This window comes from Mobula birostris, chromosome 27 (assembly GCF_030028105.1).
Source record: "Mobula birostris isolate sMobBir1 chromosome 27, sMobBir1.hap1, whole genome shotgun sequence".
NCBI lineage: Eukaryota > Metazoa > Chordata > Chondrichthyes > Myliobatiformes > Myliobatidae > Mobula > Mobula birostris.
In genome coordinates this window covers 44,085,333-44,107,399 of record NC_092396.1, presented here as the reverse complement: position 1 = coordinate 44,107,399, position 22,067 = coordinate 44,085,333, and the positions used below count along the sequence as shown (strand labels likewise).

The following is a 22,067-nucleotide window of genomic DNA, read 5'->3' as shown; positions in this document are numbered from 1 at the left end:
AGCTTTTAAAAAGATTAGGTTTTTAAAACTCAGCTTCACGCTCCATTTATATCAAAGAGAGGTGAGGTCTTCATATCTGGGTGAACAGTCAAGTCAAGTCAAGTCAAGTCAAGACAAATCACTTTTTATTGTCATTTCGACCATAACTGCTGGTACAGTGCACAGTAAGAATGAGACAACGTTTTTCAGGAACATGGTACTACATGAAACAATACAAACACTACACTGAACTAGGTAAAACAACACAAAAACTACACTAGACTACAGATCTACCCAGGACTGCATAAAGTGCACAAAACAGTGCAGGCATTACAATAAATAATAAACAAGTGAATAGGCACAGTAGAGGGCAGTAGGCTGAGTGTCAGTCCGGGCTCTGGGTATTGAGGAGTCTGATGGCTTGGGGCAAGATACTGTTACATAGTCTGGTTGTGAGAGCTCAAATGCTTCGGTGCCTTTTGCCAGATGGCAGGAAGAAGAAGACTTTGTATAAGGGGTGTGTAGGGTCCTTCATAATGCTGTTTGCTTTACGGATGCAGCGTGTGGTGTATATGTCTGTAATGGCAGGAAGAGAAACCCGACGATCTTCTCAGCTGACCTCACTATCTGCTGCAGGGTCTTGCGATCCGAGATGGTGCAATTTCCGAACCAGGCGGTGATGCAGCTGCTCAGGATGAGGTGAGGATGGGGGATGGGAAATGGACTTTTCTCAGAAAGTAGAGACGTTGCTGGGCTTTCTTTGCTATTGAACTGGTGTTGAGGGACCAGGTGAGATTCTCCGCCTGGTGAACACCAAGAAATTTGATGCTTTTAATGATCTCTACAGAGGAGGTGTCGATGTTCAGCGGAGAGTGGTCGCTCCGTGTCCTCCTGAAGTCAACAACCATCTCTTTTGTTCACATTCACAGACAGGTTGTTGGTTCTGCACCAGTCCGTTAGCTGCTGCACTTCCTATCTGTATGCTGACTCATGGTTCTTGCCGATGAGACCCACCACGGTAGTCTCATTGGCGAACTTGATGATATGGTTCGAGCTGTGTGTTGCAGCACAGTCGTGAGTCAGCAGAGTGAACAGCAGTGGACTAAGCACACAGCCCTGGGGGTACCCCCTGCTCAGTGTGATGGTGTTGGAGATGCTGCTTCCAATCCGGACTGACTGAGTTCTCCCAGTCAGGAAGTCTAGGATCCAGTTGCAGAGGGAGGTGTTCAGGCCCAGTAGGCTTAGCTTTGCAAACAGTTTCTGAGGGATGATTGTGTTGAATGCTGAACTGAAGTCTATGAACAGCATTTGAATGTACGTGTCTGTTTTGTCCAGGTGGGATAGGGCCAGGTGGAGGGTGATGGCCATGGCTTCGTCTGTTGAACGGTTGAGACGGTATGCAAACTGCAGGGGGTCCAGTGAGGGGGGCAGCAGGGTCTTGATGTGCCTCATGACCAACCTCTCGAAACACTTCGTGATGATAGATGTGAGTGCAACGGGACAGTAGTCGTTGAGACAGGACACTGAAGACTTCTTCAGCATGGGGACAATGGTGGCGGCCTTGAAGCACGTAGGAATGACTGCTCAGGGAGATGTTGAAGATGTCAATGAGAATCTCTGCTAGCTGGTTTGCACATCCTCTAAGGACTCTGCCAGGAATATTGTCTGGTCCAGCAGCCTTCAGTGGGTTGACCTTGCACAGGGTTCTCCTCACATCGGCCATGGTTGTTTGGAGGAGGGGTGGTCTTCCTTGCCGCCATGCAATTTTCCGCCTCAAAACGAGCGTAGAAGTTGTTCAACGCATCTGGTAGGGAGGCATAACCAGCACAGGCAGGTGGTGTTGTCTTGTCATTGGTGCTGTCTTCATCTAAAACCAGATGCCGGATCTAAAACCAGAGTGGTTTTAGGAAGGGAAGGAATTCCATGGACTCTGTGATAAGGTTAGAGACTGAAATAAGAAAGACTCAGGCAAATAAAGAGTCAGTAGTTGCAGTGTTTTTTGACATATAAACAGTGGCTTTAGTGCAAAATATGTTATATCCATCAGAATGCTTCCCTTTTAATGTTAATTTTTTGGGATTCTGGAAGTATTTTGCTGCATCATAGATGTAATTGTTGGCTTGATATTTCAAAGGTTCATTTTATTGTCAAGGTATTCCATGTGTGATACAACTCTGATATTCGTCTTCTCCAGATAACCATGAAATATAGAAAAAACACGGGAGTAAAGGACATCAATTCATATCCCCACATGGAAAGGAAAAAGAAACAAAACTGGCAAACCCCAAGCCCCCATCCCCCCACACAAAAAAGCTAAACCCCCAACCCCCTCCCTTGCAAAAAGATCAGCAATGATAACATCAACACCCCCCGTCTTCTCCCTTGCAAAAGAGAACAGTGACAATAGCATCAAACCCCCAACCCCCTCTCTCATACACAAAAAGTAACAGATTGTCCACACAGAAAAGTCAATAAGAACATCAGACCCCAAATCCCCAACCCCTCTCACAAAAATAACATTTTGCCCACCCAAACCCAACCTGCCAATTGGCAACAAGAAAGAAAACACAGAAAACTGAAGGAGAGCAATATAAACTACAGTTACATAATCACATCAATATTTAAATTTGAAAACATCCTTCCGTCAGAATCAAGGAGGGGGGCCACTTGAACTCAGTCCCTCCGTGAACAGTGACCACCGTGCTGCCAGCCTGTGGCTTTCGTCTTGAAGTTTTAATCTTCCCTGTCGTCTTGAAATGGAGTCGATCATGGCCCCGCAACCCATCCCTGGTCTTCTGCATGAGGCAGCTGGTGCTTGCGTTCCTCTCTGGGGATAGCAGAGTGCCAGATCACTCAATCGAACTCCAAGCTGCACATCACAGGCTCTAACAGTCTCTGAAACACAATCAAAACAATAAGAACAAGCAGAAGCTGTAGAAAAAGTGAAATAGATAGATGCTGTATTGATCCCAAAGGAAATTACAGTGTCACAGTAGTATTACAAGTGCACAGATATAAATATTAGAAGAGAAGTAAAAAGAATAAAAAATAAGTTAATTCAAACAGGAGGGGGTCATCACTTCCCCAGCTATAGGTTGACTCTTCATAAAACCTAATGGCCTCCACCAGGACCCTGGTTTTTTTTGTGCGCCATACTCTACCAGAGACTTGGCGACCACTTCTTTTCAAGTAGTTGTCTTGGGGGAAAGATTCTGTGAGTGGTCCCGCACATCCTTCTCACAGCACAGTTGCTTATTTTTTACGAGCCCGAGATGTGAACTCGACACTCAACTCGGCACGGATAGAAAGCATGCCCGGGAGCGGCCGGACTGGATTCGCACTCCTGAACCTTCACTCCGGAGTCTGGCGCTGATGTCACTGCACCACCAGCTGGCCAGGACCCTGTAGTTATTCTCATAAATGAAGAGATTGGCTGTCTGAAATATGCTGCCCAAGGAATTGTTGTTCGCTGGCGCCATCTTGACTGGAAGTCACTCTTCGTAAGTTCTGTGTGGATCTTCCTGCATTTCTCCAGCAAAGTCCCACTGAGTTTTGTGTACAAATGTTCTGTCCTGACCAAATAGGCAATGGTACACCAATAAATTTCTTACTGTGCTGAACGACTCAAAGAGTAAAGATGCAACTGGCAGCCATGTAAAGATTTAAAGTGTTATTATTTATTGTTATTCTGAGAGAGTTTGAGGTTATTTTAAACTTTTAACTTTTAAAAATTATATTGTGCATTTTTTGTTGGTATAGTTGGAGGTAGTGGCCCCAAAATTACTCAATATCAACTCTAGACCACATGGAATCATATAAAACCTGATGAAACATGGACAAGGAAGACTGCTGTTGACCACCACCTGAAATAGTTTTTGAAATGATGAATCACTACTTCTCCATATTGAACAGCAAAGTTGTGCAAAAGAGCATAAAATGTATTCTCGATCAATGTTATATGGTTATAATGTACAAAACTAGAGTGCTTGGTGGTACAAGCACTAAAAGATCTTGAAGGACAAAGTGGTCACACGGGGTCAGTAGTAGATAGTAAGTGAACCAATGTGAGTCTTAAACCCATTTATCCATTCACCACCAATAAGCATGCTGAAGGCGTGATCACCACATGGTCCTTGTGGGGATGATGTCCTATTTTCATACTGAGGATTGTTTTGATTGTGTTGTGCCAAACTACTATCATTCTAATTACAGTATAGTCAGAATATACCTAGCTGTTCAAATCCCAGCAATGTGGAATCATGGCTTGTATTCCTCCAGTATCTGTAATCTCATGGCCAACAATCAACTCCGTACTCAGATATCAACGACAGGAGTTCATCAGGGCAGTGCCCTAGGGTCAACGATCATCAGTAGCTTCGTTAGTCACTTTCCTTCTGTAATAATATCAGAGGTAGGGGATGTTTAGCTCCCAGACCTCAGAGAAGAATAAGGGAAGCAGGCACTTTCAGGTTTTCTTTCATCCTAATGTTGAAGTATATCACTGTTACTTTGTTGGCACTTAGACTTAATCCTGGATTACTAGCCAGCATACTTGGAGACGAAACAGAAAATACTGAAACTACCCATCAAGTCAAGCTGCATCAATGGAGAGACCAGCAGAGTTCATGTCTCAGATCAACGAGTTTTTACCAGAAGTAGAAAAGTGATACTACGAGTGTGCATTAAACTGCAGAGAGAGAAAAGGAGAAAAGTGGAATGTCTGTAACAGGATGGAGATGGAGATTGTCCAAGCACAGCGGTGCTGTCAGACTCATCCAGTTAATAGGTAAATCAGGAGAGAATAAGAAAATGACAAAAACAATATGTCGCCATGTAGAGATAGAACACAGCAATTGCTAGAAATCTGAAACAAAAAGAAAGCTGGAAATATCCAGGATCATCCAACTTAACTCATTCTTTCTCTTTCCACAGAACACATCTAATCTCTGGGAAATTCCAAAAGCATACTGGACTAGACAACTCTGAAATCATGGTGTCACCTGGCCAGTGATCTCCATACTATCAGAGGAACAATGTGCTTTCTTTTTCCCTTCCCTTTTCTGCAAATTAAAGTCTGCTTGTTTTCTTGTATCCCATTCTGACAAAGGGTCATTCTCCTTTATTGTTAACTCTGTTTTACTCTCCATAGATGCTGCCTGAGGTACTAATTACATCCAGAATTTCCATAAGACCTAGGAGCAGAATTAAGCCACTTGGCCCATCAAGTCACTTCCACCATTCAGTCATGGCTGATCCTTTTTTCCCCTCCCCAGCCCCACTTCCTGGCCTTCTCCCCATAACCTTTGATGCCATGTCCAATCAAGAACCTGTCAAGCTCTGTCTTAAAGACACCCAACGACCTGGACTCCACAGCTGCCTGTGGTAACAAATTCCACAAATCCACCACCCTCTGGCGACAGAAATTTCTCCGCTGCTCTGTTTTAAACGGACACCCCTTTATCCTGGGGCTGTGCCCTCTTGTCCTAGCTTCTCCTGCCATGGGAAACATTCTTTCTACATCTACACTGTCTAGGCCTCTCAACATTCGGAAGGTTTCAATGAGATCCCCCTCATCCTACTAAATTCCAGCAAGTACAGACCCAGGGCCATCAAACGTATGATAACCCTTTCAATCCTGGAATCATCCTTGTGAACCTCTTCTGAACCCTCCTCAATGACAGCACATCTTTTCTTAGATGAGGAGCCCAGTACTCAAGGTGAGGCCTCACCTGTGCATTATAAAGCCTCAGCATCATTTCCCTGCCTTAACTGCTGCCTCCATTACCTACTCCTAAGGTAAGTAGATTTACTAAAGGAACTTACCCGGTCTTACCTCACTTCGAGTGAAGCTCTTCCTCAGCCTCTGCTTGCCGAAGCCTCAGGAGCCAAAACCTTCCTACTCTGTCTCCCTCCACTCCGTCGCCTGCTACAACGCCACCTGCTCTGTTAACTGTCTCTCTTTTAAACACATTCCCAGTGCCTCATGGTCCGACTTACACGCGCTTGCACAGTCATGCCCCGTTCAACTGCCAAAGAAATTTGTAATAAACTAGACAACGGGGTGACCCGTTGGGGCTCCCTTTGAGAGAAGGGTAGTGCAGTCTGATGTGAGCAGAATGAACATTAAATTTTCCTGAATGCTATGGGTATCGCTTTGCTTTGGAAACTGAAGTAGAAAACCTCAGTTTATTAAAGAAGAACGGCTCGTAGCAAAGCAAATATAGCTGCTCCTCATTTAATGAGGGACGCTTTTGATGGCATCATTTCTGGTTTATCTGCCACCCTTGTGCCTCTCGTTGTCATTCTGGAGATGTGTAGCCCTTTCATCCTACTAAATTCCAGCAAGTTAAAGACCGTTAAAGATGGCGCCGGTAACTGGCAACTTTGCGCGAGCTCTTCTGAGCAAACTGCCCTCTCCACTATCCTATACCCGAGAAACCCTTCTAAACCTTCAATTTAGCAAGATAAAGATCAACAGCACACTGGCGAAGCTACTGACCTAGCTGGAGACCACCGCGCCAGAACTGCTTCCTAAACTCCGGACTGCACCTGGACCCGACCAACGAGGTGCACCACGTTCCCGGAGACCCGTGGCCTGCTACCGTGCTGGAGCGCTTGGAGACACGGCCCATTCCGACCAGCACCTCTCCGGAGCAGACGGCCACACTGAAGTGACGGCGGAGATCTCAAGGTGCCCCAGACGCTTACCTGGAGCGACAACTGTAAAACCCCGTTGGTGCCCATCCACGGTTGCCGGAAGTGAGGCCTCTGCTGCCGACCTTGGAAATCGAGCCCGAGGCTCAGCTGGAGTGGTGGCCTCCGCAACCGTGACTCAGTTTACAGACTCGTTTCAGCAAGGAGCCAGGATAAAGCCAGGAGCCAGTATCCAGGATAAAGTGTCGGCTTCGGGGCCCGACCCAATTGACAGCCTGGGCCCCCGGCAGCTGGAAGTGGCAGCGGAGCTCCCCCGTCACTCAGCTCAACCCGGAGTGCACGACGACGTGACCCGCCGACATCAAAGAGCTGACAACAACACACTGCATCAATGGAGACCTGGAAAGATGCACTATTTACCGAGGAAGCGTGGGAAAAGAGCTGGGCTGCCGGTCAGATTGAAGCTGAGGGGCTTCGGGGTTCCTATGCCCACCATCCTCCTAGCTAATGTGCAAGCCATAGAGAACAAGGTGGATGATCTTAAAGGGAGACTCACCTACTGCAGGGAAATGCAGAACCACTGTGTATTCTGTTTCACCGAGACCTGGCTCTCCCCTGCCACTCCCGAATGTGCCATCCGACTGGAGGGATTTTCGATCCATCGGGTGGACCGCACGGCGTCTTCGGGCAAGACGAGGGGAGGTGGTGTCTGCCTACTGATCAACACTGGGTGGTGCTCGGACACAGTGGCACTGACAAGCTCCTGCAGCCTGGACCTGGAACACCTGTCGGTGAAGTGTCGTCCCTACTATCTGCCATGGGAATTCACCTCGGTCATACTGACAGCAGTCTATATTCCCCCCAAGGCAGATGTGGAGTGTGCTCTGAACATACTGTATGCCAATATCAGTGAACTTGAGACCTCACTTCGGAAAATCGGACCATCAGGCCGTACTCCTCCTCCCGGCTTACAAACAGAAACTGAAGCGGGAGGTGATGGTGTCAAAAGTAGTGTCGCGTTGGACAGAGGAAACGGATGAGGTCCTCCGTGACTGCTTTGAATCGGTGGACTGGTTAGTATTCAAGGACTCGGCAGCTAACCTCGATGAGTATGCCTCAGCTGTCATGGACTTTATTTGGAAATGCACAGAGCACTGTGAGTCTCGCAAGACGATCCGGGTATTCCCTAACCGGAAACCTTGGATGAATTATGAGGTCAAGTCTCTTTTAAAGGCTAGAGCTGCGGCTTTTAGGTCCGGGGATACCAGTCGCTGCACGGAATCCAGGCGTGAACTCCGGAAAGCCATTAAGGGGGCCAAGAGGCAATATCGAGCCAAGTTGGAAGACTAGGCTAGCCAAAGGGATGCCAGTAGACTATGGCAGGGTCTAAATGAGATCACTGGGTGCAAAGAAAAGGCTGGGAATATCAATAACCATGGCACTTCTCTTCCTGAAGAACTTAACGTATCCTATGCAAGATTCGAACAGAAGAGGAGCATCCCGCTTCCTCCGGATGAACCGGACCTGGTGGTATCGAGATTCATCATCACTGAGGAGGATGTTAGAAGGGCCTTCCTGAAGATAAATCCAAGGAAGGGGACGGGCCCAGATGGCATCCTGGGAAGGGTTCTCCGGGCCTGTGCAAGTGAGCTAGCTGGAGTGTTTGCTGACATCTTCAGCTGCTCCTTGCTTCAGTCTAAGATCCCCTCGTGTTTTAAGAAGGCAACGATAATCCCAGTGCTGAAGAAGAGCAAGGCATGCCTGAGTGACTATCGACCTGTGGCTCTGACATCAATTGCTATGAAGTGCTTCGAAAGATTGGTTATGGCACACATCAACCACAGCCTACCGGTCAACCTCGACGTTTTGCAATTCGCCTACCAGAGCAACAGGTCAATGGCAGATGCCGTCTCTCTGGCCCTACATTCCTCCTTAGAACACCTGGAGAATAAAGATGCATACGTAAGGCTCCTTTTCATTGACTACAGCTCTGCCTTTAATACCATCATTCCAAATAAACTGATTCCTCAGCTCCGGAACCTGGACCTTAGCACTCAGATCTGCAGCTGGATCTTCAACTTCCTCACAGACAGGACCCAGGCTGTAAAAATAGAGGACAAGCTCTCCTCTACAATCACTCTGAGCACCGGTGTACTCAGCCCCCTGCTGTACTCACTGTACACCCATGATTGTGTAGCCAAGTTTCCATCAAACTCAATATATAATTTGCTGATGACACAACAATTGTAGGCCGTATCTCGGGTAATGATGAGTTTGAGTACAGAGAGGAAATTAAGAACCTGATGGCATGGTACGAAGACAATGACCTATCCCTCAACGTAAGCAAGACGAAGGAATTGGTTGTTGATTTCAGAAGGAGTAGCTGACCGCACGACCCAATTTATATCGGTGGTGCGCAAGTGGAACAGGTCAAAAGCTTTTAAGTTCCTCGGGGTCAATATCACAAATGACCTGACTTGGTCCAACCAGAGTTCCACTGCCAAGAAGGCCCACCAGCACATTTACTTCCTGAGAAAACTAAAGAAATTTGGCCTGTTCCCTAAAACCCTCACTAATTTTTATAGATGCACCGTAGAAAGCATTCTTCTAGGGTGCATCACAACCTGGTATGGAAGTTGTCCTGTCCAAGACCGAAAGAAGCTGCAGAAGATCATGAACACAACGCAGCACATCACACAAACCAGTCTTCTGTCCGTAGACTCACTTTACACTGCACACTGTCGGAGCAGTGCTGCCAGGATAATCAAGGACACGACCCACCCAGCCAACACACTTTTCATCCCTCTTCCCTCCGGGTGAAGGTTCAAGACCTTGAAGCCTTGTGCAGCCAGATTTGGGAACAGCTTCTTTCCAACTGTGATAAGACAGCTGAATGGATCCTGCCCCTGATCTGGGCCGTACCCTCCAAATATCCGGACCTGCCTCTCAGTTTTTTTGCACTACCTTACTTCCTATTTTTCTATTTTCTATTTATGATTTATAATTTAAATTTTTAATATTTACTAACTTTAACTACTTTAAATATTTTTAATATTTGTAATCCAGGGAGTGTGAAGCGCAGAATCAAATATCGCTGTGATGATTGTACGTTCCAGTACCAATTGTTTGGCGATAATAAAGTATAAAGTAAAGTAAATACAGACCCAGGGCCATCAAATGTATGATAACCCTTTCAATCCTGGAATTTCATCATTGTGAACCTCCTCTGAACCATCCCCAATGCCAGCACACCTTTTCTTAGATGAGGAGCCCAATACTCAAGGTGAGGCCTCATCTGTGCTTTATGAAGCCTCAGCATCACATCCCTGCTCTGTATTCTAGACCTCTTGAAATGAATGCTAACATTGCATTTACCTTTCTAACCAGCAACTCCACTTGCCAGTCAACCTTTAGAATATTCTGCACAAGGACTCTCAAGTCCCTTTGCATGTCAGATTTTTGGACTTTCTCCCTGTTTAGAAAAAGATCTGCACATTTATTTCTACTAGGAAAGGACATGACAATGCATTTTCCAACAATGTATTTCATTTACCACTTTCTTACCCATTTTCCTCATCTGTCTAAGTTCTTCTGCAGCCTACTTGTTTCCTCAACGCTACCTGCCTCTCCACCAATCTTTGTATCATCTGCAAACTTGGCAACAAAGTCAGCCATTCCACCATCTAAATCATTGATATATAACATAAAAAGAAGTGGTTCCAACAACGACCCCTGTGGAACACCATTAGTCACTGGCAGCCAACCAGAAAAGGATCCTTTTATTCCCACTTGCTGCCTCTTACCAATCAGCTAATGCTCTAACCATGCTAGTAACTTTCCTGTAATACCATGGGCTCTTAACTTGGTAAGCAGTTGTGTGGCACCTTGCAAAGGGCCATCTGAAAATTCAAATGTAGAACATTCACTTCATTCCCTTTATTTATCCTACTTGTAATCTCCTCAAAGAATTCCAAGAGGTTCGTCAGGCAGGATTTTCCCTTAAGGAAACCACACTGACTTTATCCTATCTTTTCCTGTGTCACCAAGTGCTCCATAACCCCATCCTTAGGAATTGACTCCAACATCTTCCCAACAACTGAGGTCAAGCTAACTGGTCTATAATTTCCTTTTTACTGCCTTTCTCCTTTTTTAAAGAGTGGGGTGACATTTGCAATTTTCCAGTCCTCTGGCACCATGCCAGAGTCTAATGATTTCTGAAAGATCATATCTCAAGCCTCCACAATCTCTACCACTAGCTCTTTCAGAACCTTGGGATGCAGTTCATCTGATCTAGGTCTTTCAGTGTTTTGAGCACCTGCTCCCCTGTAATAGTAACTGCACTCTCTCTCTTCCCTCACGCACTTCAACATCTGGCACACATCTAGTGTCTTCCACAGTGAAGGCTGCTGCAGAATACTTACTTAGTTCATCTGCCATCTCCTTGTTCCCCATTATTATTTCTCTGGCCTCATTTTTTAGCAGTCTCACCTCTCGTTTATTTTTCTACATACCTGGAAAAAGCTTTGATTATCTATCCACTTTGATATTGTTTGTTAGCTTGCTTTCATATTTCATCTCTTCCCTCCTCATGATTCTTTTAGTTGCTCTCTGTAGGTTTTTAAAAGCTTCCCAATCCTCTATCTTTCCCATTATTTTTTGCTTTGTTGTATGCCCTCTCTTTTGCTTTGACTGCCCTTTTCGGCCGCAGTTTTACTATTTTGCCATTTGAGTATGTCTTCATTTTTGGAAAACATCTATCCTGCACCTTCCTCATTTTTTCCAGAAATTCATGCCATTGTTGCTCTGCTGTCATCCCTGCCAGCATCTCCTTCCAATTTATGTTGGCCAACTCCTCTCTCACACCAATGTAATTTCCTTTACTCCACTGAAATACTGCTATGTCAGACTTTACTTTCTTCATATCAAATTGCAAGTTGAACTCAACCATATTGTGTTAACCCACCCCTAAAGGTTCCTTTAGCTTAAGCTCCCTAATCTCTTCTGGTTCGTTACATAACGTCCAATCCAGTATAGCTGATCCTCTAGTAGGTTCAATGACAAACTGCTCTAAAAAGCCTTCTTGTAGGCATTCAACAAACTTATTCTCTTGAGATCCATTATCAACCTATTTTCCTGATCAATCTGCATGTTAAAATCTCCCATGACTATAATAACGTTGCCCTTTTGACATGCCTTTCCTATTTCCCATTGTAATCTGTGGTCCACATCCCAGCTGCTGTTGGGAGGCCTGTATATTGCTGCCATCAGGGTCCTTTTACCCTTGGAGTTTCTTAACTCAACCCACAAGGATTCAACTTCTTCCGATGCTATGTCACATCTTTCTACTGATTTGATGCCATTCTTTACCAGCAGAGCCACACCATCCCCTCTGCCTTACCCCTTAAGCCTCCAATACATTCAGCTCCCAACCACAACCATCCTTCAGCCATGATTCAGAGATAGCCACAACATCATACCTGACAATCTGTAATGGAGCAACAAGATCATCCACCTTATTTCTTATACTCCGTGCTTTGAGATATAACATTTTGCGTACTGTCTTTGCTACCCTTTCTGATCCCTTTTGATGCACTGATACTCACCCTTCTGGCTGCAACTTTGTCCTATTATCTATTTGCTCTTCCTGAAGGTCAGACCACACGCTATTTTGCTTTTTTACCATCTGTCATATCCTGAGTCCCTTCACTCCGGTTCCCAACCCCCTACCAAATTAATTTAAACCCTGCCCGACAGCTCTAACAAACCTGCCCATGAGAGTATTTGTCCCCCTCAGGTTCAGGTACAACCTGTCACTTTTGTACAGGTCATACCTCACCCAGAAAAGATCCCAATGATCCAAGAACCTGAAGCCCTGCCCCCTGCACCAGCTTCTCAGCCAGAGTCACCAACAAGAAATACTTTTCATTCATTCATTCAATATTTCCATTTCAAACAGGGTGGGTATCGAGAGAATTCAGATAATACAAATTAGTTTGATAAAATCTAAGAGAGTGTAGGAAAGCATATTAATTAAAGTTATCTGTCTGGAGGAAATTTAAATAGAGGAAAAAAAGGAAAAAAAGAACACGCACTGCTAAAATAGTAATATGTAAGACATAGCAATTTGGTGGAAATGTGAAACAAGAGAATACTAGAAATATCCAGCAAATTAAAGGAGTCTGAAGAACTGTGTCTATAGCAGTGTTAATGTTACATGTTGACACTTGCATCAAAACTGGATTGTCCGGCACAAATAACGAAGGCTGACTATCTGAAATTGCTGTATTCAATTTTGAGATCCAAAGCAGCAATGTGCTAAGATGAATGAAGTGCTTTTCCTCAGGATTACATTGAGTTTCATTGGAACAGTGCCAAAGACAGAGGTTAGAGTAAAAATGGGATAGTGAAATGAAATGACAGACAATGGGAAACACTTTAGGGAATCTTTTAGGGAATAGAATGGAAGCATTCTTCAAAATGGACACTAACATTGCATTCGAGTTCTCCAATGTAGAGGAGATCATTTCATGAACACATGCAAGGTGTTGAAATGGAAGAAGTGATTTTCTACCTCACCTAGAAAGATGACTTTGGTCTCTGACTGGAAAAAGGGAAGGGCTGGATATTTAATTATGTGCTTTAGAAGTAAGTATTAAGATACTTCATGATGCATACCATGACTGAAAAATAATCTTGTGCATAATAATAAGGTAAATATTTTTAACTTCACAGTTATAATTTGTGTTTTTAGTCTTCTCATGGTAGCTCATCCAGCAGATTAAGATGTAGGGGATCCACAGTGACTTGGCCCTTTCGATTCCGAGCTAGCTTGCCCATAGCAGACAGATGGTGTGGTTGATAGACTTCATACTGACCAGAGGTCAGTGACTAGTGGTGTTCTGCAGGTTTCCATATTGGGATTTCTACTTTTTATGATATATTGAATATTGACTTAACTTCCTGACCAACACACCATGATCAAGATAGGCAGTAACACCTCTGCCAAAATTATTCTCAACACAAATGCTTCACATGGCTGTGTCCTCATCTCTCGAATCTACTCCTTGTACACTCATAACTACATGGTCATATTCTGCTTTAACTGCATTTACAAGTTTGCAGATGACACCATCACAGTAAGCCTTACCTCAAATGATGATGAGTTAGAGTACCGGAAAAGGGTTGAGAGCTTAGTAACCTTTCCCTCAATGTCAGCGACACAAAAGAGTAGGGAGTGCAGTGTACATGCTGCTGTTTACGTCAATGGTGCTGAGGTTAATAATTCTAGTTCCTAGGAGTGAACATTACTAATAGCTTGTCCTGGTCCAAACACAGGCACCACAGCTAAGAAAGCTCACTACCACCTCTACTTCCTCAGGAAGCTAAAGAATTTTGGCCCTTCCCATTAACTCTTGCCAGTTTTTATCAATGAACCATATAAAACAGTCTATCTTATGCATTACGCTTTGGTAAAGAAACTGCTCTGTCTGTGACTGCAAGAAACTGCAGTGTGTTGTGGACATAGTTCAGCACATCACAGATATTAAAGTAGAAAGAACCGCTATATGTTGGGAAGAGTGATGGTGGCCATTGTTGCTGAGGTATAAGTTTGTGTGAGTGAGTTTCTGAAGAACTGGAATTCAATTGTAAAGAAGGTAACCCAGTGAAAAGCTGATTTGATGAGGACTAACCAATCAGGAGGGATGGACGATGGGGATCTATATACCACCGGACTAGACATGCCCAGGCATCATCCCTGATGCCTTTCCTACAATTCTTGTTGCATTGAAATAAATGCAGCACAGGACTTTAGTCGCATGGATCAACACATGGAATTATGATATTGTAGCCATTAGTGAGACTTGGTTTACAGGAGGGACAGGACTGGCAGCTCAGTATTCTGGGGTTTCATTGATTTAGCCATGACAGAGTGGGAAGGATTAAAGGAGGAGAGGTGGTGTTACTAGTCAAGGAAAATGTCACTGCATTGCTCAGTCAGGATGGACTGAAGAACTCAGCTAGTGAGGATATATGGGTGAAGTTGAGGAATAAGAAAGTTATGACCATGTTAATGGGGCTATCATACAGACCATCCAACATTCTGAGAGATTCAGAGGAACTAATTTGTAGACATATCACAGACAGTTGCAAGAAACGTAAGTTTGGTATAGTAGGGGATTTTATCTTTCCACATATTGACTGGGACTCCAATACTGTAGTAGGACTGGATGGGATAGAGTAAGTGATATGGGATTCAGAAAAGTTTTTGATAGTTTTCAGTAGAATCTCAGATGGAGACGAGAGGGCATACAGGAGTGTGGTACACCAACCAGTGGAGTGGTCCTATAGCAACAACCTTGCACCCAACATCAATAAGACAAAAGAGCTGACTGTGGACTTCAGGAAGGGTAAGATGAAGGAGCATATACTAATCCTCATAGAGGGATCAGAAATGGAGAGAGTGAGCAGCTTCAAGTTCCTGGTTGTCAAGATCTCTGAGGACCTAACCTCATCCCAGCATATCGATGCAGCTATAAAGAAGGCAAGACAGCATTAGGAGTTCATTAGGAGTTTGAAGAGTTTTGGTATTTCAATAAAAACACTGAAAAACTTCTATTGAAGTACTGTGGAGAGCATTCTGACAAGCTGCGTCACTGTCTGGTATGGAGGGTAGGGGTGGGGTGGGGGCTACTACACAGAACCGAAAGAAGCTGCAGAGGGTCGTAAATTTAGTTGGCTCCATCTTTGGTACTAACTTACAATGTACCCAGGACATCTTCAAAGAAGTGGCTCCTCAGGAAGGCAGTGTCCATTATTAAGGACCCCCAGCACCCAGAGCATGGCTTTTTCTCATTGTTACCATCAGGTAGGAGGTACAGAATCCTGAAGGCACACACTCAGTGATTCAAGAACAGCTTCTTCCTCTCTGCCATCCAATTCCTAAATGGACATTGAACCCATAAACACTAGCTAACTTTTAAAATATATATTTTTTCTGGTTTTGCATGATTTTAAATCTATTCAATATACATATACTGTAATGTATGTACGTATGTATGTATGTATTTATTTATTTATTTATTCATTCATTCTTCTATATGATGTGTTGCATTGACCTACTGCTGCTAAGTTAACAAATTTCACGGCACATGCCGGTGATAATAAACTTGATTCTGATTCTGATTCTAATCAGTACATAGAAGTCCCAATGAGAGAGTGTGTGACACTTGATCTGCTGTTAGGGAATGGGATTGGGCAGGTGATAGAAGTTTGTGTAGGTGAACACTTTACATCCATTTATCACAATTGCATTAGTTTCAAAGTAAGTTTGCAAAAAGATAGATCTGGTCCTCAAGTTGAGATTCTAAATTGGAGAAAGGCCAATTTTGATGATATCAGAAAGGAGCTGGCAAGTGTCGATTGGGACAGGCTGTTTTCTGACGAAGTGGGAGCATTCAACAGTGAAATTTTGAGAGTGCAAAGCTTGGACGTTCCTGTCAGAATAAAAGGTAAAGATAACAGGTGTAGGGAACCTTGGTTTTCAAGAGATATTGAGGTGATGGTTAAGAATAAAAAGGAGGTGCATAGCAGGAGTGGGTGGGTTGGAACAAATGAGCTGCTAATGGAGTACAGGAAATGCAAAAAAACACATAAGAAATACATCAGAAAGGATAAAAGAAGGCATGAGGTTGTCTTAGCAGACAAGGTGAAGGAGCGAAGTGATGATGGCACTAAATGGCGACTCCTTTGCTTGCATCTTTGGAAACAGCTCTATTTCCATCTCTAATATCTTTATTTTTCCCCTTCAGGGTTCTTTTGAAGACCCTGACCTGGAGCTACATGCTGACTACGGTTCTTTGCAGGAATGGGACCTGCTGTCGAGGTTTCATAACTGGCCGTTGTTCAGCACGCCAAGGGCTCGACTTAAGAGTCCCTAGGATCTCGGAGCTCTGGAGACAGGTGAATCAAAGGTCAGTATCATGGCTGGAGACCTGTGTGTTGTTGGGGTGTCGGGATACCTATGGCTGTGTGCCCAGAGACTCGAGATTTTTGGGAAAAGAGCTTGAAAAAAGTGACGTTACAGACTTCTGACATCGTAAACCAGCAAGTTGTTTGTTTTGTCTCCTCGTTCGCTGTGAAATGGAGATACCTCTTGCTCCCTTATTAGGGAGAGAGAGAGCCTGCGGTATGTCGAATGCTGGGTGAACAATGTAGTCTTTGAGGTAACTGCAAGTCTGTGTCTTTACTGTTATTTTGCTCACGCACGAGTGCTTGGTGGTGGGTGCCGATGCTTTTTTTTTGCTTATTTATCCTTAGCAAAAGTTGATGAAGAAGAGGTTTGGAGCCAACGTTGTTTCGCTGTTTAAGAAAGGTTCCAGAAATAAACCAGGAAATCATGGGCCAGTGAGCCTGCGATCAGTAATGGGAAGTTGTTGGAAGGTACTCAGATGGACTAGATAAATGGACTGCTTCAGGATAGTCAGCATGGCTTCATGCGTGGTAAGTTGTGTCTAACCAGTCTTGTAGAGTTTTTTGAGGAAGATACCAGGAAAGTCGATGTAGGCAAGGCAGTGGAAATTGTCTGTATGGACTTTAGTAAGGCATTTGACAAAGGCCCGTGTGGGAGGTTGGTCAAGAAGGTTCAGTTGCTCAGCATTCATGATGAGGTAGTAAGCTGGATTGGACATTGGCTTTGTGGCAGAAGCCAGAGAGTGATAGCAGATGGTTGCCTCTCTGACGGAAGGCCTGTGACAAGTGGAGTGCCACAGGGAATGGTGCTGGGTCCATTGCTGTTTGCCGTATATATCAATAATTTGGATCATAATATGTATCAGCAGATTTGCAGATGACACCAAGATTGGAGATGTTGTGGACAGTAAGGAAGATTATCATGTCTTGCAGTGAGACCTGGATCAGCTGGAAAAATGGGCTGAAAAATGGCAGATGAAATTTCATGCAGACAAGTCTTACACAGTGAATGGTAGTGAACTGAGGAGTGTGGTAGAACAAAGGGATCTGGGAATACACATCCATAACCTGTTGAAAGCAGCATCTCAGATAGATAGGGTCGTAAAGAAAGATTTTGGTTCATCGGCCTTCATAAGTCAAAGTATTGAGGACAGCAGGTGGGATGTTATGATGAAGTTGTATAAGTCACTGGTGAGGCCTACTTTGAAGTACTCTGTCCAGGTTTGGTCACCTACCTACAGGAAAGATGTAAATAAGGTTGAAAGAGTACAGAGAAAATTTACAAGGATATTGCCGGGTCTGGGGGACCTGAGTTATATGGAAAACGTGAATAGGTTAGGATTTTATTCCTTGGAACATTGAAGATTGAGAGGAGATTTGATACAATGAAGGGGTTAACATATGAGCAGCATTGGCAGCTTTGGGCCTGTACTCACTGGAATTTAGAAGAATGTGGGGGGATCTCATTGAAACCTACCGAATGTTGAAAAGACTAGATAGGGTGGATGTGGAGAGGATGTTTCCTTTGGTGTGGGTATCCAGAACTAGAGGGTACAGCCTCAAAATTGAGGGGCGACCCTTTAGAACAGAGATAAGGAGGAATTTTTTAAGCCAGAGAGTAGTAAATCTGTGGAATGCTCTGCCATAGACTGCTGTGGAGGTCAAGACAGAGGGTATTTTTAAAGCGGAAGTTGATTGTTTCCTGATTGGTCAGGGCATCAAAGGATACGACAAGAAGGCAGACGTATGGGTTTGAGTGCGATCTGGGATTTGCCATGATGGCATGGCAGAGCAGACTCAATGGGCTGAATAGTCTCTTCTGCTCCTATGTCTTATGGTCTAATATTGGACCTCTTCATGCTCAGGTGTAACCAGTTTGTCAGATACATTTTAATCGGCCAAATCATCCTTGCCCTCACTGCCATGTGGCACAGATGGCAATCCAGAGATTACTACGTTGGAAATCCTGCTTTTCACCTTTCTACCTAAATTCTCTCTCCAGGGCCTCCTCCATCTTCCTCCTTATGTCATTGATACCAAGAGGTTTGCCAGATTGTAACGGAAAAGAAATGAACACTTCATTTGTTCCATTCATTGCGAACTCAGTTTTGAGTGTGGTGCCTCTAGTGGCCTAAACTACCAGACCTCTTTGGAATTTCAATGCTTTTGGATTTGAACTGTTATCCATTCCTCCCCTGCCCCATCACACCCCCATCCCACACCTCAGGGACCTCAGTACATACCCCTGCAATAACACACTGTACATTCTACATGGCTGCATACAGGTAGGGACCAGTGTTTAATTAAACAGCAGTCAGTTGAAGTTGACCACTTGGGGCTGTCAATGGGGAACAGAACTACATGGGAGCCTACCTGTTGCAATTCCTGGGCCAGACTGATTCAGAGATTATTGATCTAAATGCATCATAATTGTTCCAGGAAAAAAGCCTTATGACAGTGTCATTGCTGTGTTGTAGCTGTGTTTCAAGTTTATTAATATCAAGCAGATCTGAAAACACATACAATAAAGCTGTATGGAACTTCTGTATTGCATTAGCCCTATTTAGACTGGTCAGGATACACTGACCAGGAGATGTAGTAGGAACAACTAAAAAGACAAATAAAACGGTTCAGTTAAATATAATTCAAAAAGTATTTACAGTTAATGAATGACAACCATCACCCAGTCTATCTGTGCAAGAGTTTTCTGTAATGTGGGAGAGCAGGTTCGAGGATCCAATGAGTGAAACAGGAGACACAGATTTAAAATGGGTACATTAGGTATTTATTTAAAAATGAACAGTGAAACACTAAACAGGGTGTCCAGCTAAACAAGCGTTTAACTAAATAAATAAGCTACCCAAAACCACTACACTGTACAATGTTACCCTTTAAATGAATGGATACCTGGCTAGAACTCCCCAATTTATAAAACCCAAGAAGTAAGCATGCTGTGAATGGATACTCAGCTAAACAATCGCCCATCTACGTCTGCAATGCTCTCTCTCAGTGCTCCTTCAGTGCTGGCCATGACTCTCAGCAAGAAGTGGGTCCTATAGGTGGAAGGAAAGAAGAGGGTGACCCCTCCACATGTGCTACCTTTTATATCACCCCCCCTCCAGGTGCCTGAAATGGGAATGGGCGTCATGGTACATAATGGGAAAAGAGCATTGCAGACTTTAAATGAATCAATCAGCACAATGGTAGTGGTTTTCAACTAAAATAAGCCATGACCTGACAGGAAAATCATCCCTCAAAGGTTGTGACACTGTGACAATCTGCCCCTCAGGCTAATAAACTACAGATACAAGACAGAAGTATAATACCCAGTACTATAAGCCCAATAGTTACCCTCTAGTATATTATAGTAGTCCACCAACCTTCCAGTGCCCCAAAAGGCCACTAACATACCCCCAGAGTGAAATAATTATGGAACTGGTCCCTTACTTTCATAATTTTGATCACCGACTGTTTAAAGTGATCAGCCAGCTGAGTAGTGTTCCCCGACTCGTCAGGAATGTAAGTGCAGCAATCTTGACTAATAACAGCACAAGTACCACCCTCCTCTGCAAGCAGGTAATCTAAGGCCATCTGATTTTGCAAGTCGACCGTTCGAATAGCTACCTCCTCGGCAGATATCTGGGTTAATGCTTCCTCAGTATCTGTTTCATCAACCAACATTTCTATTGCAGAGATCATGTGTATAATTTCCTGAGACAGCTTAGTGGTACCATACATGGGAAAGGCTATCATCTAAAATGGTTTTGCCTCCATAATAGCACTCTTATTACACTGACCAACATAAGCAGGGTGTTCATCTAGATGACTGAGGTGATGTATCAAAGGCCCACATATCCTGGAGAGCAGCAACCGTACCACCCCATTGGAAGCCACGGATAGGCCCGAGAGCGGCATATCCAGTAAGTGCCATTCAGCGTCCAAGGAGTACCCACCTTTATAGGACCCCTCGGTATAGACACGGCCATTTCAGGGTACCTTTCCCGTTCGCACTCGCTGTATCCCACCGTCTGCTTTGACCTGTGCTCATCATAATGCCTGCACCAACATTCCTTTCTCTTCACTGTTGGGTCGGGAATTACCTTCACAGTCGGAGCCTTGGAGCTAAATCAACTGTACATAGGGAAGTACCAGCCCTTAAAACACTCGCTCCACTGGGGTCTATTAAGGCTCGTTCTTTAAAGCCACAGCCATATTGTGGGATGAAGTAGGCTGGAATGGACACTCCCTCCCGGCTTTTCCCAAATCAGAACCCCAAGAAGCTGAATAATTTCCCCAAGTCTTTTTCCTGAAAAGGATCATTATTAATGGCATCCCTTCTGCGGTGTGGTTCAGTGTTCACAAACAAATCCAGCAGTCTGACATGTGAGTCCTGTTTGCATATTCATACGTCACTTGCAGGAACGTGTTGCAGGACTGCCCACCACAGATTAGCATCAATACCACTGCCGCCAGCATCCGCCACTTTGCCATTCTGTAATGTAGAGAAACACACATTCACTTTCTCTAGAACATCAGAATATCTGCAGATGCTGGAAATCCAAAGCAACACACAGTGCTGGGGGGACTCAGCATGGAAACGAGTGAAGGGTTCTGATGAAGGGTTTCAGGCTGAAATATCGACTGCATGTATACTTTTTTCCTCACGTGTTGCCTGGCCTGGGTGAGTTCCTCCAGCACTTTGTGTGTGTTTCTTCACTCTCTCTTGGTTAAACATGTCATTCCCGCATTTCCCTGGCAATGCAACTCACTGCGTATTCTCCAGTCCGTGCGCTACGAAATCTCCCCTGTCTGGGGGCCCCTGTGGTTACTGTACCCAAACCTTCCCCAATTACTCCTCCAACACCACCTCCTCTAACCAGAGGATCTGACACCGCTACGTAACAGGACATCAGCGATCCGCCCGGACTTGCCGGCTGGGAGTTCAGGTGATCCACTGCTTCCTGTAGCATCCCTAGCCACCCAGCTTTATTTCTTCATTCAATAACCCATTCATACATTTGATTAGCCCCACCACTTGCAAGTAATATGAAATGTGAAACACCCAGGAAATACCAGATTCCCTGACCCAATCCTGGATCTTAGCTCCCATAAAATGTGAGCCATTGTTATTTATGACAAAAGCTGTAATCCTGTGATTGTGTGTTCCAGGTCAGCACAAACCCACGGCCTTGTGACTCGAATTCCGGAATACATGTCAACCCTAGTCAGCACATACCGCTTTTTACTTTGTCATGGCAGAGTCCCGATGTAACTGATCTGCCAGATCTGACTGGCTCCTGTACCCTCTGAATATGCCTGGAGGGACCTGCCGGCCATCCGCTGGGTTTAATGGTTTGGCTGGTCAAGCAATTTGTGGCTGCAGTTTGGGTCTTGTCACAAGTTGCACTCATCTGCAAATAGCCACTCTTCTGGTGTGCCCAGTCCTCCTCCTCAGAACACAAAGT

At 44.5% G+C, this 22,067-nt stretch overlaps 1 protein-coding gene across 1 annotated transcript in view; it reads right to left on the bottom strand.

Annotated features, from left to right (window-relative positions):
* Positions 1-19,364: 19,364 nt before the first annotated feature.
* Positions 19,365-22,067, bottom strand: part of LOC140188669 (uncharacterized) — a 114,664-nt gene continuing 111,961 nt past the window's right edge. The window contains exon 34 of the mRNA XM_072245162.1: positions 19,365-21,094. Within this exon, the coding sequence (XP_072101263.1) occupies positions 21,093-21,094 (2 nt within the window). The 3' untranslated portion in view covers positions 19,365-21,092. The remainder of the gene's footprint in view (positions 21,095-22,067) is intronic.